Genomic DNA, 26,523 nt, shown 5'->3' with positions numbered 1-26,523 from the left:
GGGTGGTCCAGGCACCCCCCACCAGCTGACCACAAGAACACCACTCTGGATGGGCATGTTGTTTAATGCCATCTGCTCCCAGCTGCCCCCAAGCCAGGTGTGGGTACCGGGGTCCCTGCATGATCCCTTCTTGGGCCAGCACTCAAGTTTCCTTCTCCACAAAGTGGGTGCCTGTCTGAGGTGTGGAGCCAAGACCCCTGGGGCTGGCAGCAGCCACCCCCTCAGAGCGGGGACCCCACTTCTGCCTTCTGTACCCGCTCACTCCTGTGGGTGCCATCGCAGTACGGGGGCTTCTGGGTGGCCTTACAGGTACAGAGAGCCACCGTGCGGGTCTCCTGGGCCTTGAACTTGAGCGGGGATAGGCCAGTGCGCTGGAAGAAGTGGGAGCCGTCACAGAAGGGCTGGGGAAGGAAGAGGAGTCAGAGGCCTGACCCTGTCGGCTGGGGCAGGCCAGGTTCCCCAGAGAGACTGGGGAGCGCGACCCAGTGGTTAGGGCTCTGGGTTCACACTGACCAGCGAACTTTCCTCTCATTTGTAATGTGGGGGCGGGTGGTTTAAGAGTCGCGTTATCACAAGAAAATAAAATTACTAGTTGTCTTTACACACTTTACACTACCTATAGAAAGTGTGAGTCTTTACAGTGTTAATCTCGGGGGGATCCAGAGAAGCAGGAGGCAGGGACAGAATTTTCAAGAGGAAATGGGATCTCCTATGTCAGCAATGTTTACACTAACAGGTTTTGTTTTGTTTTGTTTCTTTTTAAATGGCTCTGAGTCTCCATTGGCTCATGAAGTCCATTTCCTTCCCCATGTTCTTGGTGAGGACAGAAGTCTCTGGGTTAGAGCGTGCCTGAGTGCATCACAGCGGGCGTTAAGGCTGTGGTATTGATTCTGTTTGGCTCCAGGAAACAACAGGCCAGGGAGTGGATGTGGGAGGGGAATGCAGCTGGTGCCTCCCTGCCCTGAGGTGGTTCAAGCAGAGAATGGGTGATGGAAACTGAGGCCCAGGGAGGCGTTGTGGCTTGCTAGTTTGTGGCAGAGCTGAAGCCAAGGCCGCTTGACCATCAGCCAGGGTGGGGTAGTTGGAGAGGAAGCAGGGCAGATGAGAAGTGTGCAAACAGCTATCAGCAACCTGTCCCAGAAGGCGCAAGGCAGGGAGGCCACACTTCTGGCTGGCATGACCTCAGCCCTTTCCAACCAAAAGCGGGACCCAGAGCCCCGGCTGCTGACACCACAACCACCTGCGCAGAGGAACACAGCTCAGAGGTCGGCTCAGAAAGGAAAGGGGCCTGGCGGCTAAGAAGATGGGGGAGGTTCCACTGGCATGAAAGCTCCTGAGATGGGAGAATGGGCTGGGAGCCAGGCTGAGGAGACAGAAGGCTGTGGCAGGGGATCAGGAAAGAGGTAAACTGAGAAAGGGAAGGATTTTCTGGGAGAAGAGGATTGGAAAGGGTACAAGAAAAGCTGGGAAGCTTTGGGGGGAGGAGAGCCTAGGGAGAATCTTCCCAATTTTGGGGTGCGACACCTGGGACCTATAGCCTGGATGCTTCCTGGAAGGAGAGAGGGAAAAAGGCAAGCAAGCCTCCGTGCCTTAGGGCTGGGAGCCCAAGAAGGTGCTCAGAACCCTGGGCTCCGCCAGTCTGGCCATGTGGCTGTTTCTGCCTCTCTAGCCTCATCTCGAAGGGCTGATGGCACAGAACAAGTGAGCTCAGGACGGACCACTGGTGGCTGGTGGCGCTGGGTGAGCGTATTCTTCCCAGTGGTCCCTGGGGCATGTGTGGGAAGAAAAGAAACGTGTTGTGTTGGGTGGGAGATCCTGAAGATGACCATGCTGTCCCCCATGCCAGTGGGAAGGGGGATGGGGTCTCTCACCTGATTCTTGCTGCGGCCACATACACACCACCTGTAGGTTTTCCCAGCCACCAGCTCCACCTTGATAGGCGTTTTCAGGGCCACCACGGGCTTGGCTGGGGCTTTGGGGAACCACCGGGCCTGTGGAGAGGGAAAGTGAGGGGCTCGGGGTCAGGCTCTCAGAGCCCCTGGAAGCCCCTTCCTACTTACGGCCTTGTCCATGTCCCGCTGGTCCTGGCCTGTGGCAGGCTTCCTCCTCAGGGACACTAATTTGATGCCACCCGGCAGGGACATTCCCCTCAGGACAGTAGAAGGACCCTGTGCTCCAGGTAGGGAAGATTTCAAGGTTTCTGGGGTCCAGCTGCCTGTCCTTCAAAGCCTGGCTCCACCCCAGGTGCCTGGGAGGGCAGGGCTGGGATCTGGTTAGCCCTAAGGCAGAGCCGACCTCACTGGCACTGCTGTTCCCAGCACAGCGTGCGCCTGGAGCTCTGCTCTCTGCCCTGTGCCCCCTGGCCCAGCCCACCTCCTCTGGAGTCATCAGGAACAGGGGGTGACTGTGGGAAGAACTGCAGGACATGGGGAGGCTGGAATCTGGGGAGCAGGGCTCTCCCCTTTCTCAATTTCATTCCCAGGTCTCTACCTTTGGGATCTCTGGGCCTGGGGGACTTGTGTGGGGAGGAGGGGAAGCTGGGGTGCTCACCAGCCAGGAGGAAATGTCTCGAGCCTGGTTCAGCTTCTGCAAGGCAGGCAGGCATCAGGACAGACGGTGGTTCGTAAAAAGAAAAATAAAATCAGTGGAAAGGGGAGGACAAGGGAAGCGGTCTGGGAGGGAAGAAATGACAGCGCTAAAGGGAGATGGAAGAGATAAGAGGATAAAAAAGAAAAGGGAGCAAGGAGACTGTGGGCAGGTCCTGGCACCCAGCAGGGGCTCAGGAAGAGGCTGCTGCGGGCGCGCTGAGCGGAGGGCAGGGGGACGCTCGGCGGAGGGGGCGGCGGAATGGACTTGGAAAGAGGCTTCGGGGGAAGGGGCGCCGGGCCAGGAGGCGAGGGGGCCCAGGCCGCGCCCGGGGGATGAAGCTCACCCAGGCGCCGCGCGCCGCGCTCCGCAGAGGCGCCGCGGTGCAGCCCATGGCCGCCGGCCCCTACCGCCGCGCGGAACCAGCTCCGCCCCCCACCCCGCAGCGCCCCGCTCGCGGGTCACCTTCCGGCTTCCCTCCGCCTCCCGGCCCGCCCGGCCTCGCCTCGGCCCGGAAGACGCCGCCGAACACTGCGCCCGGGGCCTGCGGGGTCCGGCCCAGCCCCGGCCGCCGGAAGCTAAGTGGAGCTGCCCGCCCAGCAGCCTCCCCGGGAAGCTCCCGCGCACAGCGTCTTGTTTCTTGGGCTCGCCTTCTGCGGGCTCCTCTCACTCCCAGTTAAGTTTAGGGGGGCTTGGCGAGCGGGGGTGGGGGGAGACGGGGGGGCATCCTCCTGAGAGCCGCTTTCTCCTGCAGAGTATTAGGTAATGTTTCTAAAAGCGCAGTCTGTGTACACCCCATCCCCTAGGGCGCTCGGTAAAAACAGATTCCAGGACCCGCTCCGAGCTACAGATCACAATCTTGTGGGTGGGGCTCAGCGTGCCACCCGAGTGTTTTGTGCACTCCGTCTGTGAACCTCATAGACCCACGCCCTTCAGTCCTCTCTTCCCCTTCGCAGGCTCCGGCAATCCCCCCACCCTTCCCTTCAATAAAAATAAACAAAGCAGGGTCTCTGGATTTTTTTTTTTTTTTTTTTTTGTAAAACATTCTTTTATTAAAAGAACAAGTGCTGTTTACGAACTGCCCTTCGTACAAATAACATCCGTTATACAAAGATACAAGATCCGGGGTATGCACAATTCCAGGCTTGGAGGTGGCTGGGGGCCATTGCATTTTGGACTGAGGATATAAAGGAGGTTTTAGAAAGAATGAAAAAGGAGCCCCTGGGTTTGCAAACTGTAGCTTCCCCTCCCTCTCTGCCCCCCTGGGCAGGGGCTGCTGCTTCTGAGACAGGCTGGGACCAAGAGGGAAGGGGTGGAGGTGGGAGCCAGGGTCAGGGCATTCATCCCCACCACTCGACTTCCAAGTTGGGCTGGAGGAAAAGGAAGTGAACAACGGAGAACAAGTGCACCCCTCAGTCCCCGACTTTTCAGTAGATCAAGTGGTTCAGTAGACAAAGTGGTTGGGGGCTGAACACAATCTGGAGGGATGTGGCTTGGGTGTCAGAGCTACTGCACCCACCTTCCTCCAAATTCCCATTGAAGTTACCTGGACCCCTCCAGGCACCCCTCCCCAGGAAAATAGGCTGAGATGAAGGAGAACTGGGAGCGAGCTCCCTTCTCATTCCCACCACCAAGGAAGATCGAAGCTCGTGGGGAGCCTGGAGTTTTGAAAATCTGTCTGCATTTCCAGTTTGGGGAAGGTGAGGCTGGGGGATTTGTTACCCTTTTTCAGGGCTGGCCCTGGCCCTGGCTGCCCTGGCTAGTCTAGATCCTTCCTGCCTCTGGGCCAGAGTCCCGAGTGAACACATCCCTGGAAGTCAGTACAGGGAGAGGCAAGGAAGGAAGCTTAGAGGTCCCCTCATCATCCTCAAGGTAAGGGCACCTGGAAGCAGCAGTAGACCCAGGAGGAAAAACCCCACAAATAGGAAAAACAAATGAGACATTAAAAAAAAAAAAAAGGCAACCTTTAAAGTGTCATTGTCTAGGAAGAGGATCCGTCAGCTCTGAGCTAAGACAGTCAGTGCTAGGTAGACACCCTCCAATCCAAATCCAATCTGGGACATGGCCCTGCACTCACACATGACACACACACACACACACACACATGGACAAAGAGCCAGCCACGTGGAGGTCCTGCAGTGGGGTGGGAGAGCCGAGGACCAGGAGGCCGGGGTCCTGAGGGCTGGTCCTGGCTCTACCAGGCTGGGAGCTGTTGCACACGAAGCGAGGAGCTGCCTCAAACAACTCCTAGACAGGTCCCTTCCAGCTCTGACACACACACCAGTGGAGACCCCAAGGCTGGACATACTGGTTCTGCGTCCACATCCCACTCACACGTCCTCCCTTCACTCTGATAACGCACACAGCTCCACTCTCATGCATTTGCTCTCCACCCCATAAACCACATCCTTTCCCTCCCCCAGAGAGATCTACAAATCGCATCCCTTCCCACCCCCCACCCACATGCATCCTGCAGAAAGAGACTGCTACTGGGAGAGGGTGAAGTCATTACAGCCAGCCCCTTGCGCTGGAATCCTGCTCCCTCCTGAAGATCCGCGAACCTTTCCTATTAAGCTCCCTCAAAAGGAGGAAATGTTGCTGCCCCGCTCAGGCTCAGCTGGGCCCCAATGGGGGGAGGGGAGCAGAGGGCTGGTGGGCACCAAGCCATACCCATCTGGGCCCCTTCTTCCGATCTAACCTCCAGCGTCCCAGTCTGAGGGATGCGAAGGGCTTGGGAAATTGGCGACTCCCGGGGTGGGGGAGGGCAGAAGCATGTTTGTGGGGGGCTGGAGGAATTGGGGAGGGGGTAGGAGATGAGGTCTTGGTTCCAGTGCACTAAATCATTTGGCCCTCTCTACTGCAGCAGCCTTGGGGTGGATTTGCTTCCCTCACTATCCAGAAGTTAACTGCAGCTCTAAGTAGGCCAGCCTTGGGCAAGGGCGTGGCTGTCAAGGAGCAACTCTCAGTAAGATTCTCTGAAAGGTTTTTTTTTTCTTCTTCAGCAGTTTGGGGCAGGGAATTAAAAAGCTTAATAGATTACGATGAATAAAATGCTCAATGCTATCATTTCTTTCTAACTGACATTTAGCATTAATAAAAAGTATTTCTGAGGTCACCACAACTCCTCCCCCCCACCCCAAGACCTTGCAACTGCCTAAGAAATTGCCTCTGAAGGGTCCCCCCACCCCCCTCCATTTTCAGCTCCTTAACATCTTACAAAGTCTTATCAACAGGAATATTAATATTATTTTCAGTATCAGAAAACAAACCAGTTGAGCAGCACAGGCAAAAATATATCTGCACTACGTTTCTGTCTTTGCCAAAAATATACACATCTTCTTTTCTTTATTAAAAAAAAAAAGCCAACAACAACAAAAACCCAAACAGAAACACACACACAAAAAAATCCACACATGCAAAAAGACTGACAAGATGTGAGCCTCAGGGAAGGCTGGAAACGCCAGCCCCAGCTCCAACCCCAGTGCAACTGAAACACAGACACGGTCTACAACCTTGCCTCGCCTCTCTCCTGACGCATGGGCCCCTCGGTGTCTGCTGGCCCCGGGCAGATGGGGACTCTTGTAAGGTGGGAAGCCCAAGACATCTTGGGGAAATAGCTGGTGAGTCCGGGGACAGTTGCTAGGTCAGCTTAAGCATCTCCCCTGGTTGGCGGGGGTGGGGTTTGGGGAGGCAGACTGGTTAATTCTAAGAGGGAGGCTTCCGCTAAAGGAAGGGGCACTTGACCCTCCCTGGCCCCCTCCCCCAATCCGTGGGCCACCCTGGTGCCAGGGAAGCAAGACCGAACTCTTGGTGGGGTGGGGGCCCTGAGGAAGCAGAGACCTGTGGGGTCTGGGGTGGGGGAGAAGGCAGGCAGGCTATTACCCTGATTCAAAGCCCCCAGCTCCTCTCCAACACTGGAGTACTAGTTTTGGCTTTTGCCAGCCATTCATGCCCCAGAGAGGGACCAAAGTTGGTGAGGTGGGGAGGGTGCAAAAAAGAGCTGGGAACTGCCCCCTCTGGTGCTGCCTCATCTGACCATTGCTCCTATCCCTGCCATCAGCTGTCCCAGGTCCAGGGGGAGACACACACACACACACACACACACACACACACACACAGTGAGTCACACAGCTCCATCTCTCCACCCTCGGCACTCCTAAATCCAATAGTGCAAACAAGGGGCAGGGGCACCAAGGGTGGGGGGTGCCCTAGAGGCAAGGAGGTCTGGGCTGCGGCTGCTGCTGTTCTACCCTTCCTCAGGCCCCCTAATCTCTGGGATTTTACAAGTTCAGCTTGTGACCCTCATTGGGGGCAGGGGTGGGTGGGCAGTGAGAAACAGTCCATGGGACCCCTCCTTCGGCCATCTGCCCAAGTTGGGAAGAAACTGCAGGAAAATTCCAGCCACCCCTTCTTCCTTTACAGATTCCCACATTGGATACGTACTGCCCAGGGCCTGCCTCTCCACTTCTCCCCACTCCAGTGGTGATCCATTTTATGTGGCCAGCCCAACATCAAGCTCCCACATGGGCCCAGGGGATCCCGAGAATTTGCTGAGAGTGGGGACACCTAGGTGGGCTTAGAGCCTGTCTGCCCTCTGCGCCCCTCACAAAGGGGTCAGTGCAGAGGGGGGAGGGGGCCAGGCGGGGAAGGGGCTCCCATCTCAGTCTCAGTCCTCGGCACCAGGGGCGCCCCACACTCCCTGGGACTCAGCACCCGCTTGGGTCGGGCTCTCCAGGGGTCTGGGCGTGGGTGCCTGCTCCAGACTAGGACCCCTCAGGCCAGGATCTGCCCCCTCCACTTGGGGGATCAGGAGGGACGTGGGTGGATTTAACCTTTTTCCTGGTTGGCTGAGGTTCCTTTGTCAGCGGTCTGGAAAGACAGGAAGGGAGGCTGGGGTGTGGGAAAGTGTCTGGTCCAAACAGCCCAGCTGAGGTCAGCTTGCTGGGCCAAGAAAGCTGCTGCAGGGTGCAGAAATGGAGGCCAGCCGAATCCTCTGGCCGGAGCTCTGCTGGAGGCACACCAGGGCCAGTGTGTGGGAGTAGGGAGGCTGCCTTGCCCAAGAGCACTGAGCTTGAATGGGCATGAGCCGAGCCAGGCAAGGCCAAGGCCCTGGGCCTGGGCTGTACACCCAGAGGGGCCATCTTTTCCAACTGGTTCATTTAGAGAAGAAAGCCCTTTCCTCAATGGTTCTTTTACTATTAGCCAATCATAGTCTCTTTCCAGGGTCTGCACAAGGGTCCTCAAGGGCTAGCAGAGGCCCTGGGGTCTCTTCACTGACATGGGGGTTGCTTCCTTTCTCCTTCTGATGATACACCTGAAACAACCTTTGCCCATCCCTGAGAAGGGAGAGAGGAAGGCCCCAGACTCCATACTCACCCCTGCTTTGGGGCCACTGCCACTTGCATCTGTCCCCGACAGGCTGAGGAAGGGGTTGGTCTGGGCAGTGAGCACTGGAGGTCCACCTGCTGCTGCTACTGCTGCGGCCGCAGCTGCTGCGGCCATGAGGCTTGTGTTGTTGCCTAGCGAGGGGGCCACCAGGGCTCCGGCGGGCAGCAGGGGTGGGGCAGACGCTGTAGGCAGCAGGCCAGGGGTGCCCGCAGACAGCAGCGGGGTCGAGCTTCCTGCCAGCAGGCTGGCCATGGGCAGTTGGGAGCCCCCGGCCATCTGCAGCCGCTGCAGCTCCCGCTTCTGCTGGATCTGCTGGATCATCTGGTAGACGACGGTCTGGTGTTCCTGTAAGGGGGCAGACTGCACAGTGGCTAGGGGTCCCTAGGGTCTCTTTCCCGCTGCCAGCCTGCCCTGCTTGGCCTGAGACCCGTCCCATCACGCTGGAACCATGAGACAGGAGACCTGGGAAACAGTCAAGGTTCTGTTTCTACTTCCCTGCTGTGGGGCTCGGTCTCCCCATTAGGACAAGAAAAGAGGTTGCACCCACCAAGCATTTGTCACCTGGGGCACCATCGGCCAAGGGCAGGATCCCTGGCCTTGCCCATTAAAGGGCAATCTGTTCCTCAGTCACTGTGACAACCACAAACGGTACCTTGCTCTTACCCCTGTCCCCGGTGGGCCCCTATAGGTAACCAGTTGTTTCTGTTACTTGTGTCTCTTTCTAATGTTTCTTTATATGAAAATGCTTGTTTTTCCTATTTTTTCCAACTCCCCAACTTTTAAAAGGCAGAACTCCCTTAACAGAACCCAAAGGAAGCTGCTCTGGTTGGGGGGTGTTGCCTTCTCAGCCCCCTCCCCACACAGTCCCTGAAGATCTTCCCTGAAGATCCTTGGGAATGGGATGCTCAGTAACTGGGGACTAGAAACCCTCCAGACCTTCTCACTAAGACATGACCTCAGGCCTACAGCATCCCCTCACTGATGCCCAAGAGGGTCCTGAAAATCATACTTATTCTGCCCCTTCCACCTCTGCCCCATACGGGCCCAGCTCCAGAGCCTGATAGCTCCCTCCCTCCCTCCCTCCTCCTCCCCCTCCCCAGATGCTCTGAGCTGCGTCCTGCCAGGCAGAGCTGGACACAGGGGAGCAGGGTGGGCTTCTGAGCTGGCCGGGGAGGGTGGGGCATTACCGGGGTCAGCTGTGGGGAGGCCAGGAGCTGCTGGAGCTGCTGGAGCTGCTGTTCCTGCTGCTGAAGGAGGTGTCTCTGCTGCTCAGTCAGGCTGAGGCAGGGGACAAGACAGACTGTGGGGAAGGGAGAGGCAGCACTCCCACTCCCCACCCCCCACCAGGCTCCCAGGCTCCCTTGGTCCCTGGAGGAGAGAGGCAGGGACATGAGGTTTTAGAGGTCTAAAGAGAAAAGAGACTGAGCTCAGAGAGGGAGGGAATCAAGTTAGAAGGAAGGACTTTCCCAGAATGAAAACCTACTTTGGGGGACAAGAAGTAAGAGGACATTTTATCTCTGGTGAGCTATCACCCAGAGGGTACTTATAGCAATCATTCTAGGGAGTGGCTGTACCTGTGCCTAGAAACCAAGAGACGACTAGGGTTCTACACCCTAAACACCTGAGGACATTTTTCTTTTCTTGGGATTGTGACTGTCTGAGGGATATTCCTCCCAGAGCCAGCCTCCCCCATTCCCTTCCCCAGGGCTGAGCTCTCCCCTCACCTGTTGAGACAACCTGGCAGCTGCAGCGTGGGGGCCCCGCCAGCCTGGCTCAAGCCTGCAGGGTTGGGGGCAGCAGCCCCATTCAACCCCCCCAGGAGCCCATTGAGGGGCAGGGCCCCACTGCCCACCAGCCCCCCCAGCAGCCCCTCAGCCATGGGCATGGCCCCCAGCCCCGCTGCCCCAGGTGCCCGGCCCAACCCATTCTGTGGCTGGGGCGGGAGGGAGGCAGGGGCCCCAGGCAGGGCCAAGGGCAGGGTAGCGGGGCTCTGCTGGAGCAGGGGCAGCGGTGGGGGCGTGCTGTGGAAGGACAGCGACGAGCTGCTGCGGCTCGGGCAGCCTGAGTGTGGGTCCTGGGGAGGGAGGGGAAGGGAAGGGTCAGAAGGGCAGGAGGCCAGCAGGACCCTTCTGGCCCCTGGCCCAGCACCCACCAGCATTCTCACAGAGTACAGCCGCACCACCCAAACCCCTGTCCCCAGGCAGAGCCATCTCGGAGGAGGAATCAAGGCCCAGAGATGATGGCAAAGAATCCAAATAATCTTCGTAAATCACGTGTACCAAGAACTTACAGGGGGCCCAGCCAGCACCCCTGGTCATCCTTGTTTGATAATGCACAACAATGATGACACGACCATCCACTGAACCTGACCCAAGCTTTAGTGCTCGCCCTGCATTATCTCGTTATTCACAATTCATAGGTGAAGCCATAGATTCTTGGACAGGTTAAACAGGTCTGCAGGCAACAGCATGGCAGCTAGTCTGAAAGGCCCAGGTTCAAATTCCACCTCCACATTTTAATGGTTTCTGTGGCTCTGGGCTCAACCACTCTACCTCAGTTTCCTCACTTGTAATACGGGGCTAATAGGAGTAACTATTCCAGGATTATTGTGAAGACTAAATGAACCAAAGCATTAAAAACCTCAGCACAGGGCCTGACACAGGGTAAGTGTGCAATAATGATCGCTACTGTTACGGTTATTATTACCCAAGTCACATAATGAACAAGTGACAGAGAACAAAAACCCAGTCTGTTTGATTCCAATATTAACTACAATACAGCAAAGCAACTGCTATGCAAACCACCACCCATTTACACTGGGGTTATTTTGGATGAGGTGTTATAATAAACCCTTCACCAGTATTTCTCAAGAAGCTTTCTCTAACCACCTTCTCTACAGAAGGATACCCCCCCTCCACTCCCCAATTCTGCCTTACAGCCCTTGGGTTATTCTAATCTCAGCACTTCTTCCAGTTTATAATTACTAACACTAATTCCTTGGATTTGGTCTATCTTCAGGAGAAGCACCGTGTCCACCTTGCTTAACCAGTGCCTGGCACAAAGCAAGCACCTGATAATTACTACTCGTTTGATAAATGAGTTGATCAGTCAACCATCAGTCAGCTGCTCGGCCAATTACTTCCCTGCCCAACCTCCAATAGCTGCAGCGCAGACGGACCAGGCGGCCCTTGAGCTTGCGACCTCGCCGCGCCCCTCCCCGCGGCACCCACCTCTGAGGACGTGGACAACGAGTTGTCCAGACCGAGGCTGTTCTTCCCTGGGGGGCTCTTGCTGGTGCTCAAGGAGTCGCTGCTGCCCGCTGAGGAAGGAGAGCAGGGAGGGCGGTGAGGGCCAGGTCAGTCCAATCGGCAGAGGCTCCATCTCCCCCAACTCCCGGGCTCGGTGGGATTCACTCACCCTGGGGAGGCAGGCCGTAGGAGCCAGGGACAGGGCCGTTGGCGGCAGGCAGGGCGGGAAAGGGCACGGAGAGCTGCACGTTGAGAATCTGCAGTCGCTCCTTCTTGGCCGTCAGGCTCAGGATCTGCTCCTGCAGCCGTTGGTTTTCCTTCTGCAGGGCATGCAGCGCTTTCAGCATCTCCACGACTGCGGAGAGAGGGCGACAGCCTGAGCCGGGGGACAGGCAGGGGAAAGACTGGGGGCGGGGCCAAGGGCCAAGAGGCGGGGCCTGGAGGGGCGGGGCTGGCGGGGGAAAGAGGAGTGGGGACTAGAGGGATCGAGGCCAGGGACCTAGAAGAGAAGGCGCGGGCCCAGGAAGGGACACAGGTGAGCTCGGAGAGCCGAGGCCTGGGAGCCAGGGGTGTGAGGCCCAAGCAGGGCCCGAGGCTCGGAAGGAGGAGCGGCCGGAAGTTGGGATTAGTAAGGGCCCCGAAGCCGCGACGGCCGAGGGCAGGATGCAGGGCGGGCTTGGCCAGCGCCGCGCCTGGCAAGGGTTAAGGGCGAGGCCGGGGTGGGGCCAGAGTTAAGGCTGGGGGCGGAGCCTAAGGGCGGAATCTTGAAGCCCTTCGGGGACCTCCGGGAGAAAAGTGTCAGGGCTGGGATCCTAGGGGAGGCCTCCAAGCCCAAAGCCACCCTCCCTCACTGTTCACGCCGGCCTCGCCGTCGCCCTGCTTCTCCAGCAGCTGCTCCATGTTGGTTGTTCCGGGGGCCGTGGGGTCTAACTGGCCGCTCCCGCAGGGCGCGGACGCTGTTTGGTCGAAGAGTGCAGGGAGGCTGCTGATGGGGGACCTGGGTTCGGAAGGGAAAACCGGGCTCAGGCTTACCTCGCGCCCCCACAACAGTCTACCCCCGTCCTCCTCCCACCAGGGATTCCAGTCGTCCCCTGCCGTCCTCCCACTTTCCCCTGCGCCCGCCTCTCCCACTCCTCCCCCGTGTGTCCCTCCAGTCCCCTCCCTCCCCCTCCCCTGAGCCTCCCCTCACATGGAAGACAGACTCTCCTGGGGAGAGGTCCCCCGACACCGGAAGCTGCAGTCCTCCAGGTCTGGCTCTTGGAAGGAGAAGGAGGGCAAGGATCAGCGGGGGAGCGGTGCTCTCCACCATAGGGACCCTGCCTGGGAGGTGGTGGCGGCGGCGTCTGGGACCTCACCGTACACTCCCTTCCCAGGATCTTCCACAGTTCAAGGACGGAAAGCGCTGGGAGCCCTGGCTTGGAAACCTGGCCCCTAGGGAGGCGAGGCCTTGGGATCTCTTCCCCTTTAGGCAAAAAGCCTCCGGCTGCCTCCCTACATTCAAATCCACCTAATTTCTTTCCTGGGAGCTTCACTGCTCTAGGAATTTGCGGTCAAGACTTGGGTTGAACTTTGGTCAACACTTATTCTCTGTATGGCTCTGGGTACATAATTAGCTTCTCTGGAATAAATGTGAAGGATTGAGCTGACATGCAGCAAGCCCTTAATAATTGTATCTATTCTGATTATCTTTGTGGCATAATTTTTTATATTCATAAGCTCACAAGTTTGAAGGAAAAACCCTTTGTGGGTCCACGGAATCCCAATTGTGGTTTTGGAAAATGTGGTGTCACCCTACTCTGTTAGGTCTGGATTCGGCCGCTTTAAGGCGGCCTACCTGAACCCTCGGCTGGGCGATAAGCCCCGCCCCCTCGCCTGGCAGGTGGTGCCTCTGCACCAATCAGCTCCCTGGGGCAGGGTTGACGCTCAAGGGAGACGTTGGGGAACTCGTGGCTCGCCCCTTTAACCCCTAAATATAGGAGACAGGTTGCCCATCTGGTGGGACCTCCGTAAACTGAACCCAAGGACATCCTAGGAGGTAAGGACATGCTAAGAGGCCAGGGAGGGGGTTTTGCTGCAGTGCAAGAGTATTGGGCTTCAGAATTTGAGACCTGGCTCTGGCATTCCCTATTTCAATTGCCTTAAGCAAGTCATTTACCTATGCCTGTCCCTTTTGTGAGATAGAACAGTAATTCTGCCCTGCCGTGCTCCCGCATGTAAAGGTGCACCCTGGTTTTGTAGGGCATGAGACTACTTTTTTTTGCAGGGGTGGCAATGGCCAGAGGAGGGGGCCTCATGCATGTTATGGGTACACCCCCCCACCCCCACCATCCCCACCAGGTCTTTGAGAAGAAAGGGGGATGGGGCTGGACACTCACATACCTGTGTGGCTGCTCTCGGCTTGGGTGAGGAGGGGGTTAACGGTGCCCATGGGGGTTCCAAAAATGTGGGTAGAAGGGAGGCTAAAGGTAGAGCCAGCCAGAGAAAACACCTGAGGGAAAGGAGGTAGAGTCCAGCCTGGTGATTATTCTCGGATCTTAGGGCACAATTGTGTGTACTGGGGTGGTGGGGGTTGAGGTGTGCTGGGGAGGAGAGAGGACCAGAGAGAGGCCAAGTTCTGGTGGGTGATCAAGCCCAATCTATCAAACCACAATTCTCATGGAGGGCTGAAGTCCTTGGCAGCCCACCCACACCAGTGAAGGAGCTCAGGAGTGAGGCCTCACCTGAGTGGTGGAGATAGAAGCAGAGGAGGAGGGGAGGGTGCTGGTGAATGGGGAGCGGCTGAGGCGGGGCAGGGCTGAAATCCCCGGGGGCCCCAGCAGGCTGGAAGAGAGGGGGGTGCTGCAGACTGCCCGCAGCATCCCCCCACCATGGGAGATAGGGTCCTTGTTACTGGTGTAGATGCCTGCAGATACAAGGAGGACACAGAGGAAAGTTGACAGTGTGCTTTGACTCCCCTGGATCAGGCCAGACACACTAGTCTAACCTTTTTGTTGCAAAGATGTCACTTCTCACCTGGGAGACTTCTGCTTGACATGCCTGCTTATTAGACTGCCTTGCCCAGGCCTGGGGAATTCCTAGCTTTTCTAATTCCCTTCCCAAAACTTAGTAAGTCTGCTGGGCAACCCACCCCAAACTCTCCCACTACAACTGTGCAGAAGACAGGTATGGAGGAGTGTCCTGGAGATGACCGTCACCACCATCCTTTACCCCTCCCCTTTGGGGGTCATAATACATTCAAACTGGCACATTCCACCCCCTGGACCCCAAAATGACATTATCTTTCCATATACAAAATACATTCATCCCACAACATCACAGATACTTAAATCATTTCAGTGCAACAGTTAAGTACAAGATCCCATCAAAATCAATTATAGGAGTGGGTAGTCTCTGAACTAGTTTCTATGATGTCTTCCTCTAACTGCTTGTTTATGCCTCTGTCAACCTCACTGGACTGGCTAGGCCCTGAGATGCCCTCTGTCCCCAGCAGTCACTAACCTGCCCCCAGCAGGGGGGACTCCAGGCTCAGGCTAGGCAGGTTCCCAGAAGGCCCGAAGGTGCGGGAGGCCAAACCACCCAGGCCGGAGCTGACCAGGGACCCTCCGGAGAAGGGCGAAGCAGCTGTGGCAGTGAAGCCAGCCAGCTGGGCACTGGGCAGGGAGGGGGCAGCAGGACCCCCAGAGCCCTCCTTGTTACGGCTGCCCTTGGGACGGCCTGGCCCGTGTCGGCTCCTCTTGCTGGCTTTGTGTTTCTTCTCCTTCAGGCCTGTCTCGGGGGTCTCCTCAGCAGGCACAGGGGCAGCACTCAGTGTGGGCATCCGCTTGTGGGTGCCTGCTGAGGCTCCAGACCCCGAGACATGGGGGGATTTATAGTCCCCAGGGGATGGGGCCCGGGCCCGGCCCGAACCGGAGGTGGTGGTGGAGAAGCGCACAATGGGCCCAAAGCCAGAGAAGACTACCTTCTGCTCAAAGAGATCAGCTTTGGGGGGCTCGGGAGCTGAGGGAGAAGGGGGTGCTGAAGGGGTGGGGGCCACAGGCTTGGAGTACTTGTCCTCCTCTGGCTGTTCCAGCTTGGGGAATGCAGAGAAGTCAGGAGAGCTCTGCAGGGACGAGACTGCACAGAGGGAGTACGGCGTCACAGGTACACCCTAGAGCCTCTCGCTCCCTCTCACTCCAAAACAAGACAGTGGTTGGAGGGAGCTCTGGTCAGAGTTGGGAAGCCTGGTCTCCAGTCCTAGCGTCCCAGCTCAGCCAATGACTTGTCCTGGGGCATGTCCATCCCCCTCCCAACTTTCCCACCTGTAATAAGATGGGGAAGAGTAACCCCCACCCTACTGACCTTCTTGGACCACCATAAAGATTATCTGAGATAACATTAGTGTTGGTACTTTAAAAATGGCATCTTCCAGCACAAGTGTAGGGGATAATGAGTATTATTAGGGATTGGAGGGGTGGACCCTGAGAATGAGAGAGGAGAGTTCCAGCTCAAGAGGGAAGGATTGAGGGGAGTCATTTGGTGGGAATCCCCCATCTTTATCCTGAATCACTTTAAGAAGCAAATGAAATGCAAATCAACATGCAAAACCACTATGCAAAGTAAAGCTCTGGGCAAAAGGCTGTTCCCCTCCCAGCCTCCTCCAGGAGCCCCACACTCACCTGCAGGCTGGAAGGGCCCCCCAGAGGAGGAAGAAGAGGAGGAGGAAGAGGAGGAGGAGGCGGAGGTAAAACTGCTCACACCTTTCCCACTGCTCAGCTTCTTCCCCTTGTGACTCAGGCTATGGCTGGAAGACTTTTTCCCCTTTGAGTCCCTGCTGCTCTCAGAGGTCTCCTGACTGCTGGCCTCATGGTGGCAGGAGGAGGAAGCTGAGGAGACCTGAGGGGGGAAAGAGAGGGGAAGGCTCAACACTGGCTGTCTGGGGGGGGGCACAGGCTCACCCCACCAGGAGTGGAGCAGGTCACAGACCCGGGGCTCCACTGGGAGAGCCCAGAGTTAGCTCCAGGAAGGACTTCCGGGCAGGGAAACAGGCAGCTGTGGAAATTCCTGGGTGTGAGGCAGAGGGGGGAGCTCTGAGCTCAGAAGTGTCTGCCCTTTACCCTAAGTAGGGAAGGTAGAGATGAAACAGTTCTGAAGTCCGTACAAACTTAGTGAGATGTCTGTTCATTCAGCCCTCTTAGGCCGGGGTGGGGTGGGAGGCTGGGCCTGTGCTGTGAAGAGGAACCACGGGGAGAGTGGGATTCCTTGGCCCCATCCTTGAGCCCTCCCATTCCCATCACCCTCCTTGCTCACTCCGAGCTGCAACCCCCGGCCCGCTCCCCATTCCCTGACCACTCCTGCTCTTTCTAGACACCATGAGCTCGCATGGGCTGGGCCCTCTGCTAGGAGAGCCTATCCTTACTCTACCAGGGAAACTTCTCATCATCCTTCAAAATCCAGCTCAGAAGTCCCCTCTTCTGGGAAGCCTCCCTGGACACCTGGGGTGGAACAAGTCACTCTGTCCTCTTATTTCCTGGATCCCGTGTGCCCACATCCACCACTTCAACAGTTGCCACCCTGTACTGAAAGAAACTGAGGCCCCTGGGGACCTCTCCAAGGACATCAGGGCGGTGGGTGAAGGAGTGTGGGCTGTGGAGCTGACAGAGTGGGGTGCGAGCCTGGCTGGCTCTGCCCTTTACAGGCTGTTAGATCAGGCAGATCCCTCAACCTCCCTGAGCTTCCGTCTCCTCATGGGGCTAGTCACACCTGTTTGGAAATTCTGAGTGGCATGAGGATGACTCTGATGGTGGTGGTGGCGGCTGCTATTAATTTACACAAGAGGCAGCGTCCTGTGGTGAAGACAATAGGCCCTGGAGCCTGGGTTCAAATCTCAACTCACCAGCTGTGTGACTTTAGGCAAATCACTTAACCTCTCTGTGCCTCAGTTGCTTCATCTATTAAATGGGGTTAATAAAATACCCTCTTCATTGGATTATTCTAAGGATTAAATGAGCTAATCCCCACAAAACTTTTTCCATCTCCCTTCTATAGCCTAGACAAGAGCCTGGCATGTGGGGAATCATTTAGTGCTTTTTATTTCTGCCAGGGATGGCACTTTTCATCCTTTTGTCTCAGGACCCAGCCCAGTCCCTGGAAGAAATTCAGTAAAAGTGTGGTGAATGAACAAAGGCTACAGGATGGATGGGGAGAATGGTAGCCTCCCCTGCACAGCCCCTCCGTGGGCAGAGCCCTGGTCTCTGTCTTCCTCTTTGTTCTTTTCAACAGCTGGATTTCTGAAGGCAGCCAGATGTGGTTCTGAGAGCAAGGGAGGAGAGGGGCTGGGGGGAGGGGTATGGGCAGAGTGTCCCAGCATGTCCAAAAGGACACCCATCCACTGGGGGAGCTCCCAGATCTCTGGCCCTCTCTCTTCACCTGCCTGCAGAGCTAAAGAGGGCTGTGGGCCCCTGGGAAAGGTCAGAGGGCACAGGTGACAAGCTTTTCCAGGTGAGCTCTAGGAAGCAAGGAGGGAAGAGGGTTACTAGAGCAGTTGCCACAGGAACATCACCCAGGAAATCTGATTCCTGAGCCTCCTGCTAAGGTGCCCAGGGCTCTGCCAGCCATCTGAGGGGGGTGAAGGCAACTGGGGCAGTAAAGGGCAACAGGAGGAAGCAGTTTCTCCAGCCCCCATAGTCCTCTTTCTCAGGAGAGGGTGGGTTCGAGGGAGGGACAGAGAGGGTTGTTCTAGCTTGGATTAGAGTCCCTGGTGTTGGGAAGGGCCTGCCGCTCACTAATTCAGATGCTGTCCATTTCTGGAGACAGACCTGACACACCATGCCCCTGCCGGATGGGCAAGATGAGTGGGGTTTGGATGAGCTGTATAAGGGCCTGCTCTCCATGCCACCATGGCTGGGACCCTCAGCCCCAGAACTGCCCTGAGTAGGATTTTCATTAGATGGTGAACTTTGGGTGTCCCCCTGACAGAAGGGAGGGGTAAGAGAGGAGGTGCGCTCTCTACCTTTTGGGGGGTGAGGGGTATGCCCAGGTACCTGGAGAGAACTGGCCTGAATACTGTACCCCCATTCTGTGTAGACAAGAGCCCAGTGCTGAGGCCTCCTGCCTGGACAGACAGATGGAACATCTGGCAGCCAGTGTCCCCCACCCTCATGGGGATTGCTGGGGCTGAAGAGGGCAGGCCCCTTCTCGCTGGAACAGGGAGATGGAAGGGGGCCATGGCAGGGGGTCGCATTAACCTGAAGCCCAGGTCCCTGGATCACCCCTGACCCCTCACACCTTACCATCCCTAGACCAGGGCCCCACCCTCCCGAGTGTGGGCAGTGGTACCTTGTCAGCAGTGGGGACCACAGGCGGGGTGAGGATGCTGGGGGGTGACTCAGGCCGCTTCTTGTGCTTCTGTTTAAGGCGTTCTTTGTCCTTCCGGCTCTGGGAAGGGAAAGGTGAGCAGGTATTGGTGCTGGGGGTGCCATGTGGGTGAGGATAAAATGACGTGCACATGGGGAGCTGGCTCTCCCAGGGAGGGGGTTTTAAGGGCGTCATCTCCCCCTCTGGAGGAACTGGGGGACTCTGGCTGGATGGGAGTGGCTTAGGCAGGTTCTTCTGAGAGTGAGCCCCTCCCCCACCTCCCCGCTTGCTAAAAATAGCCTGTCCCATTATCATGCCAGCAACACAGAGCACCACTCGTGCACATGCACGCGCCTGCAAGGGTGCCCACCCAGGGACACAGAGCGGTGCAGAGGGACAGCGGCCGGCACTGTGGAGGTGTGTGCACGCATGCAGGGCCATGTGACTGCAGCTTTGAGGACACTGTCCTGGCATGGAGCAGGCACAGGAGAAGCACACAGGGCAGCCAGGCCCTCACCTTGCTCTCCATAACCCTCATGTTTACTTCCTCCTCTCGGTGGGCTTGGTGGAAGGGAAGGGGGCAGGCCCTAAGCCTCTGGGGGCACCTCATGATCACTTTTTGGAAGAGCTTTGTGACTATGTGTGTGGGAGGGAGACGGGAGAGGGAAGAGACTTTTACCTTCTTCTGGCCCCTCTCATGGTGGGTAGGGTGCTTCTCCTGCTGGGTAGATGGAGAGGTTGACCGGCTTCTCCGGCCAGTGATAAAGCCACTGCTGCCTCCCCCAGAGCTGCCGCCTCCTCCTCCCCCACTGCCATGCCGGGATGTCTTCTGGGGGAGAAAAGTGAGAGAAGGGCAGATGGTCCTTGAGGCCTCAGGGATGCTCTGTGCCGATGGGCATTCTCCAGCCTGCAAATCCTGCAGCCTCTCAAGCTGGCTAATCCAATGTACAGATTTGGCAACTGAAGCCCAGAAGAGGCAGGAACGTGTCTCAGGCTACCCAGCAAGGGACAGTTGGAGGTGGGATGGGCCCAGGTACCTTGTTCCCCACCCAGCACTCTGCATGGTGCCCAGTTGGCTCACTTTAGGCATATCAAGCCATGGCCCCATCTCCAGCTCCTTCTCTGGGGCAGGGAATGTGCAGAGGAGACCCTCGTGAGGAGCTACTCCCTGCACTCTACATTCCATCCTCCCCTCCACGGACACCTCACTCCAGCCATCACCCTCTTCTCCCTTGTTCCTGGCTCTTCCCCTCCACCAAACACAGAGGTACATCCTGTCCTAAAGGGCATGCTGCCCCTCCTTCCAGCCAGGGCCCACTCCCTCCTGCCCTTCGTTGCTAATGTACTCCATCCTGCCCAGTCTGATGGTTTCCATAGGTACCAGGCCTACAGCTGCTACCTCTAAGGTCACCAACCACCTCCCGAGAGCCAAATCCAAAGGCTGATTTCAGGCCTCACCCCGTTCCAGCACTGGACACCACTCCTACCCTGCTGAGCTCCGGTCCCCTCTCTCCTGGTTCTCCTCACACCTGGGCCCACCCTGCCCTGTTACGCCCCAGGGACTCCAGCCCCAGTCTTAGAAACCTAAGGCCTTACCACCCTGCCCAGGGGGATGACATCCCCGAATCTGAAAGTCTCCACTTGGTGCCTCCTACAAACCAAACGAAGCTTCCACCATGTCCTAAATCATCATCAAACCCTGAAACCACAGTGATTATATAACTTATGACCCAAACCAGGAAATGAGAGGGGGAGCAACTAATAATTACACCAGGGCAAGAGGCCTAAACCAGGACTGTCCAGGGCAAACCAGGGCACAGGTCACCTTACTGAAGTCAGCTGTATCCCTGTTCACAGCGCCCCAGAGGTTCAAGCCCCATCTACCCAGTGTCTAGAGCCTGGATCCTATGTGTCACCCTAACTCATTCTCAGCCACCCCCATGTTTGGGCGAGTCTGCTTGGAAATGGTTCTGGAGTCCAGCCTCAGCTCTTCATCCCCCGCTCTTGCAGCTGTCTCCCAGCCGCCAGCCTCAGCCCTTCCAACCCAGCCTCGCGGCGGCTGCCAGGGTAATCTTCCTAAAGAACAAATCTGATCATGTTACTCCCCAGCTTAAGAACCTCCACTAGCTGCCTGGGGCGAGGTCCAAGCAACTTTCCCAGCCAGGCTGCAGCCTACCTCTCCAGAATACCTTGTGGCTTCTGGAACATGCAGATCTCCCCACAAGCACGGGACAGCACCCCTTGGGTCCCCGAAGACTGCCCAGATCTGGCCCTGCCTGAGCTTTTGCCCTCATCTCCTGCCCTGTCCCCACTAAACACCTTGTTCTTGCATTGTTCACACAGGCTCTTTCTAATCTCTAGGCCTTTGTGCTGGTTCTTCTGCCTGGGCTGTGTTTTTCTGTCTTTTGTTGGCAGCCTCCTGAGGAGCTATCAAACCAGACTGCCTGTCCCAAATCCCTTATACCAGCTGTGAGATAACTTATAAAACCTTAGTGAGCCTTAGTTTGCCCACCTGTAAAATTAAGGTCGTTGGGAGATCAGACATAACACACGTAAAGCACTTAGTCCAGAGACTGAGACGTAGTAAACCCCCAAGAATAAATGTTGGCTCTTATTATTTCCACCTTCCAGACTCAGCTTAAATGTCACCTCTTCCTTGAAGCCTCCCAGACTCTGGCAGGCAGGGTCCGAACTCCGTCTTCTGGGGTACACTGCTTGGTACAGCTTTGATTCACACCCATGCGGCCGTATTTAATTTATTCCTCATCAAATGGAGAGGTCCTCAAGGGCAGGGACTGGGTTCTGCCCATCTCTGTCCTCCCAGCACCATGCCCTGGACCTGGCCCAGAGCTCAGGCCCCCGAATGAGGGCTGGTCGGCCGGCTCACGCACTGGCTGATGACACTCACCATCTTGCTGAAGTGGTATTTGCAGTAGCCGCAGTACTTGACGTTGTCCACCTCCAGCACTTCTTCCTCACACAGCAGGCCTGCCATTTGGGCGCTAACCCAGAGAGGTCAGCCTGAGGGGGGGCGGGGGGCAGCCACAAACCAGACCAGCTGCCTCCCTCCCACCCTCCCGGACCCTTGTTGGGGTGGGGCCAAGACCATCCAAGGAAAGCACTGCCACCATTCCCAAAAAGACAGCAGCTGGAATGAGCCCACTGGGCCATCCATGGGAAACCTCAAGGGAGGTTGTACAGCTGGCCTGGGCTCCCGGAGCACCCCAGGGTGCCCGCCCCAGGCAGGGTCTCACCAGGTGACATGGAAAGCTTGTCGACATCCATGGCGGTTACAGGTCATGCAGGCTCCCGAGGCTGCCTTGCTCTCTCGGCCCTGCTCCTCGCAGATGTAACATGTCTGCAGGACATAGCTCAATCGTCCCCTCCTCCTTGGGTACCCCTGTCCTCTGCCTGAGGGATTCCTTGGCCTCCCCTTCACTTCTTTCCTCTCCCCATGACCCTAGATCAGTGCTGTCCAATAGAACCTTCTGCAATGACAGAAATATTCTATAAACTGCACTGTCCAATAGAATAGCCAACAGCCACATGAGCATGTAAAATGTGGCTAGTGTGACTGAGGAATGGAATTTTTAATTTTATGTCATTTTAACAGCCCCGTGTGGCTGGTGACTACCATACTGGGCAGCACAGTCCTGGATGTTGAGCTCTACAAGGCCAGGGACCATATGTCTTGCTCACTGTTAAGAATATTCCCACTCCAGGCCTTCTGCACATGCTATTCCTTCTGCTTGGAACCCATAACCCCCACACCCCTCAAGCCTGGCTCCTTCTCACCCCTCACCTCTCAGCCTAAATGTTTCCCCTCTCCACCACTTTAAATTAAGCCCCCCACCAGATATTCTTAATTTCAGTTCCTTGTTTGTTTTCTTCACAGCACTTACCACAATTTGCATTTACTTTATTTGCCTGTTTATTGTTATTTACAGTCTCCCCCTGACAAGAATGTATGTTCCATGGGGGCAGGAAGCACATCTGTCTTCTTTTTTTTTTTTTTTTTTTTAATTTTTATTGTGGTAACATATACACAACATAACATTTCCCATTTTGACCACTTTCAAGTATACAATTCAGTGGTGTTAATTACATTCACAATGTCGTGCTACCACCACCGCCGCCACCCATCAAGCACATCTGTCTTGATCGACACTGAACACTCTGTGCCTGGTACTTGCACCAGGCCTGGCAGATAACAGGCACTCAGTAACTAAAAGTGTTCAGTGAATGAATGAAATACTTGCTGAGGTCTGCCCACAGGCAGCACTACTGCCAAGGAGCCTACTACTTCACTTGAGTTCTAGAGCAGGAGTATTTGTCTGTCAATGGAAGGGTGGTTCAGTGGTAGGTGCCCACTAACTTCCTGGGTTCCCTGAGTTGTTGGTTGGACAGACTCAAATTACACTGATGAAGAGAGAGCTGGAAGGACCCAAGGATGGTTGGCGAGGGAGGGGCAGGCACAGGGGCCGCTGACCTTGTTGAAGCGATCATGAGGCACGTACTGCAGCACGATGGGCTCCATGGTGAGCACGTTGGCAAATTGCACCTCGGGGATGTAGAGGGCACACACCACGTGGGCCCAGCCTGGGGCAGGGGAGGGGGTGGCCTCAGCTGTAGGTGGCCAGCCCAAGACCCCCACCCCTCACAACTCCAGGCTGAGGATATTCCCCTCCTCCACAGCCTTCCTATCAGGTTCCAGTGCCATCCAGGGATGGGCAACCCAGCAGCCACCCCCACCCCAGTCCATTCTTGCCTTCCCAGACCCCTGCTCAGGGGGCTTTGCTGGCCTCAACAGATGAGCCCTGGGGCTTAGGGGTCCCCTCACCTCCATTGTCCGTCCTCTTCAATGCCCCGTCCTTGTGTGGGCACAGCTCACACCTCTGCCAATGTAAGGAGGTACAGGAATTTGGGGGGAAGGGGGGTTTTCCAAAAGGGGTAGGAGATCTGCTGAGCTGGGCTCTCCCTGAACACACTCAAAGAGCCCCAGGATGAAATGATATGATGTCTGGGGGAGGGGTGGGGGTAGAGGGGAAACAGGACTGACCATGAGTTAGTAATTATTGAAGATGGGTAATAGAAATATGAGATTCATTACACTATTCTCTCTACTTTTGTATATGTTAAAAACTTTCCATAATAATAAATTCAAGCAAGCAAAAACAAAAGGCCCATCCCGGAGGTGGAGCAGAGTGAAAGAGACGGAGTTAGCGATAGGTGTGCTGGAAAGGGGAAGTCCTGCGTGACAGAGCTAAGTGCCACCCTAGCCTCAGCGGGAGGAGATGCTCAGGTGTGAGAGAGGGGAGGGTGCAGTTTGAGGAAGTCTCCAACTCACCACCCTGGCCGCTCGCTCCTGAGATTCACATTTCCGGCAGAACCAGGGTCCTGTTGGCACCTGGACAATGCCATAGCAAGCTGGGGGTGGGGGCGGGGGGAGGAGGAGAGTCACTGAGCAAATCTGTCAGTCAATGATTTTTCCCAGACTCCACGGATAGGGGGACGCGGGTTGGCTCTAAAGGACTAGAGCCACCTTCCGACAGAGGGGGCTGCTCCCAGGCCTGGGAACCACTCACTAGAAGACAGGACCACACGGAGTGCCCAAGCACTCCCAGCCAGCCCACAACCAAACCAGTCAGCAGGGGCAGGACGTGAGTCCTTGACCTTAAACTTCTAGAAGATCCTCCCCCATGCCCTTTCTGGACTTGTTCCCCAGCTCCTGCCCCAGACCGGCCAGTCCCCATCATCAGAAACAGAAGAAACCAGAAGGAACAACACTCATGACAGTCAAACACGTTCTGTTGTTATTTTTGGTTGGGGGGGGGCATTTCTTAAAGGGCCAGTAAGGGAAAAGGTGGGGAAGTCGGGGGTCCCGGGATCTCATCTTCTGCCTCCAACTATCATAGGAACAGGTCAAAAGTCAAAGCCCCGGGCAGGTGCAGGGCCAAGGGACTGGAGGGAAGGGCAGACAGTGACAGGATTAAGGCTTGTCCCTGGAAGGACGGGAGGGGGACAGCTGGCTGTGCCAGGCACGCAGGAGATGCCAGCCTGCGCCCACGGCAAGATTCCTCAAGGAGTTAACTCCCGAACCATGTGCTACTGGGGGAAACTCCAAACCGCCCTCTTCTTGATTCCCGGCCCCCTGTACAACCTCTTTTCTATGCTCCACTCTTCCCCGGAGGATTTCAGGAGTCCCTCTCTCCCCTAGGGACGCTTCTCCTCCCTTCCTAATTCCGCTCCTCCCAATATCCGGAAGCGGAGGAGAGGGGGGTAAACCCCCCTTGACCTCTCCCTTCGGGAGCCGGGACCAAAATAGCCGGGCGGGAGGGGAACACCTCGCAGGTAAACATTCCCTCAGCAGCCCCGACACTGGCAAAGTGGGGCGTAGGGAGTGCACTCGGTGCCCCTTAGACTCTCCCCAAACTCCCTCAACTTGGGGTGGGGGGCGCGGGACTGAAACAATAGGCAAGAAAACAATGCCTGACCCGGTCCTCCAGGACCGGGCGGGGGGAGCCCCCTACATCACCCTTAGCCTTCAGGTTGGGTGGGGGAGGGGCGCCCGAGCCCCGGGAGGTCTCCCGAGGGCGCGGCTGTGGGCGCCCCGCGCGCGCCGCCCCAGGGGTCCCTCCGCCCCCCGAGGGCCACCCCCGTACCTTGGTGGACGGCCACGCTGCACGCGTGCCCATCGCAGTAGACCAGCGGGTTCTCGGCCCAGCCCCTCTCGTCCGAACATACGCAGCAGCCTCCTACCATCTCCTTCATACTCCCATGAGCTCCCTCCGGGGCTGGGGCGGGGGGCCGGGCGGCGGGGGTCGGGGGTCAGGGGGGGAGGGAGGGAGCGGGGGGCCGCGCGCCTCCTCGCCCCCTCCTCCTCCGCCGCCGCTTCTTTTCTTTGCCTCCTTCTTCCTCCTCCTCGGCGTCCTCCTCCTCCTCCTCCTCGCTCGCTCTGTCTGGCCGCCCCCCCCGCCGTGCTCTCGCCCTCATGCCCCGACGGGCTCCCCCACCCCCCCCAACAATGAGACCGGCGCGCGCGGCTCGCCCCCTCCGCGCCGCTCGCCCAGCTACCAGGGCCGCCCGGCCGCCGCGCAGCCCGGGCCCGGCAGGGGAGGCGCCGAGTGGCACATCGCGGGCGCCCGTCGCCCGCCCCGCGCCGCCCGCTCACGCACCGCCCCCTCGGCCCCCCTGCCCCGCCGCGGCAGCCATGGCCGCGCGCCTCCGCTTGCTCGCTCCCGGCCCGCCTGTCGCCGGGTAAAGTCTTAGGTTCAGAGAACAAAGCCTGGCTTGGTAGGGAGCTTTTTCGCTCCTTCGCTCCGCGCTGCTTTCCTTCTTTCTTTTTCTTTTTCGGGCTCTCGGTTGTCCCTCGCAGCCCTCCCCTGCCTGCCTTTCCGTCTCCGGCCAGGGGTCTTCCACTCTCCAGCCCCCTCCGCCCAGGTCTTCGTCTCTGCGTCTGTTTCTTCAACCTGGAGGAAATCTGGAGATGGAGACCTGGGGAAGGGGCGCTAGAAGGAGCAGGAGCGACGTGGACCGCTCGCCCCTGCGAGTCTGGGAGTTTCTTTTGGACGGCCCCTGGTGGGCTCTTTCCCTGGAGGGTAGGGAACTTTCCGGAGGGTAGAAACTATCACAACTCATTTATTCACTCAAAAAGTATTTATTGAATGCTTATTGCTTACCAATCGCTAGGTAGAGCAGCGCATAAAACAGATTCCTGCCCTCGAGGAGCCTCCCGTCTACTTCACAGACACATACGCACACACAGGGACTCAGACCTCTTAGAGGCACACCGAGGCACCCACAGACACACAACCGCACTTTCAGCCACACCGCCTGACACTCCCAGAGACGCAAACCTGTCCCACAGGCGCGCTTAGAGACACACGCAAATTAGAGACCCACAACTTCAGAGGCGCTCACGCTTAACAGTCACACTTGACCTCTACGCACGCACACAAACACACAACAT

General features: G+C 57.1%; 1 protein-coding gene across 4 annotated transcripts; it reads right to left on the bottom strand.

Annotated features, from left to right (window-relative positions):
• Positions 1 to 44: 44 nt before the first annotated feature.
• MLLT6 (MLLT6, PHD finger containing) lies at positions 45 to 25,446 on the bottom strand. Of its 4 annotated transcripts, none has more exons than XM_037808094.1 (22): positions 25,217 to 25,445; positions 23,902 to 23,981; positions 23,395 to 23,449; positions 23,044 to 23,153; positions 21,809 to 21,912; positions 21,463 to 21,556; positions 19,234 to 19,383; positions 18,537 to 18,635; positions 15,878 to 16,094; positions 14,721 to 15,335; positions 13,943 to 14,124; positions 13,602 to 13,710; positions 12,412 to 12,478; positions 12,074 to 12,219; positions 11,392 to 11,577; positions 11,205 to 11,293; positions 9,699 to 10,048; positions 9,162 to 9,252; positions 7,963 to 8,319; positions 2,551 to 2,586; positions 1,872 to 1,991; positions 45 to 401 (listed from the first exon to the last, which is right to left on the bottom strand). In XM_037808094.1, exons 1-22 carry the CDS (start codon positions 25,323 to 25,325, stop codon positions 222 to 224), a joined length of 3,546 nt encoding a protein of 1,181 aa, XP_037664022.1. In that variant the 5' UTR covers positions 25,326 to 25,445; the 3' UTR covers positions 45 to 221. The 4 variants fall into 4 exon arrangements, with proteins under 4 accessions (XP_037664022.1, XP_037664023.1, XP_037664024.1 ...); XM_037808095.1 differs by having other exon boundaries at positions 15,959 to 16,094; XM_037808096.1 differs by lacking the exons at positions 45 to 401; positions 1,872 to 1,991; positions 2,551 to 2,586 and adding an exon at positions 5,522 to 7,455 and having other exon boundaries at positions 25,217 to 25,446.
• Between the last annotated feature and the right edge of the window lie 1,077 nt (positions 25,447 to 26,523).

This window comes from Choloepus didactylus, chromosome 18, assembly GCF_015220235.1.
Source record: "Choloepus didactylus isolate mChoDid1 chromosome 18, mChoDid1.pri, whole genome shotgun sequence".
Classification (NCBI taxonomy): Eukaryota; Metazoa; Chordata; class Mammalia; order Pilosa; family Megalonychidae; genus Choloepus; species Choloepus didactylus.
Note: the sequence above shows the minus strand (reverse complement) of the source record. Positions and strands in the feature narration are given on the sequence as shown.

What these genes read in the sequence shown, in the direction of transcription:
- MLLT6 (XM_037808094.1), bottom strand. Translation starts at nt 25,325, where the DNA reads ATGAAGGAGATGGTAGGAGGCTGCTGCGTATGTTCGGACGAGAGGGGC. An exon ending in CTGCCAGGTTGTCTCAACAG is followed by an intron (nt 9,253 to 9,698) that starts GTGAGGGGAGAG and finishes CCCCTGCCTCAG; the next exon opens with CCTGACTGAGCAGCAGAGAC. An exon ending in GTGGCCGCAGCAAGAATCAG is followed by an intron (nt 402 to 1,871) that starts GTGAGAGACCCC and finishes TTCCTTCCCCAG; the next exon opens with CCCTTCTGTGACGGCTCCCA.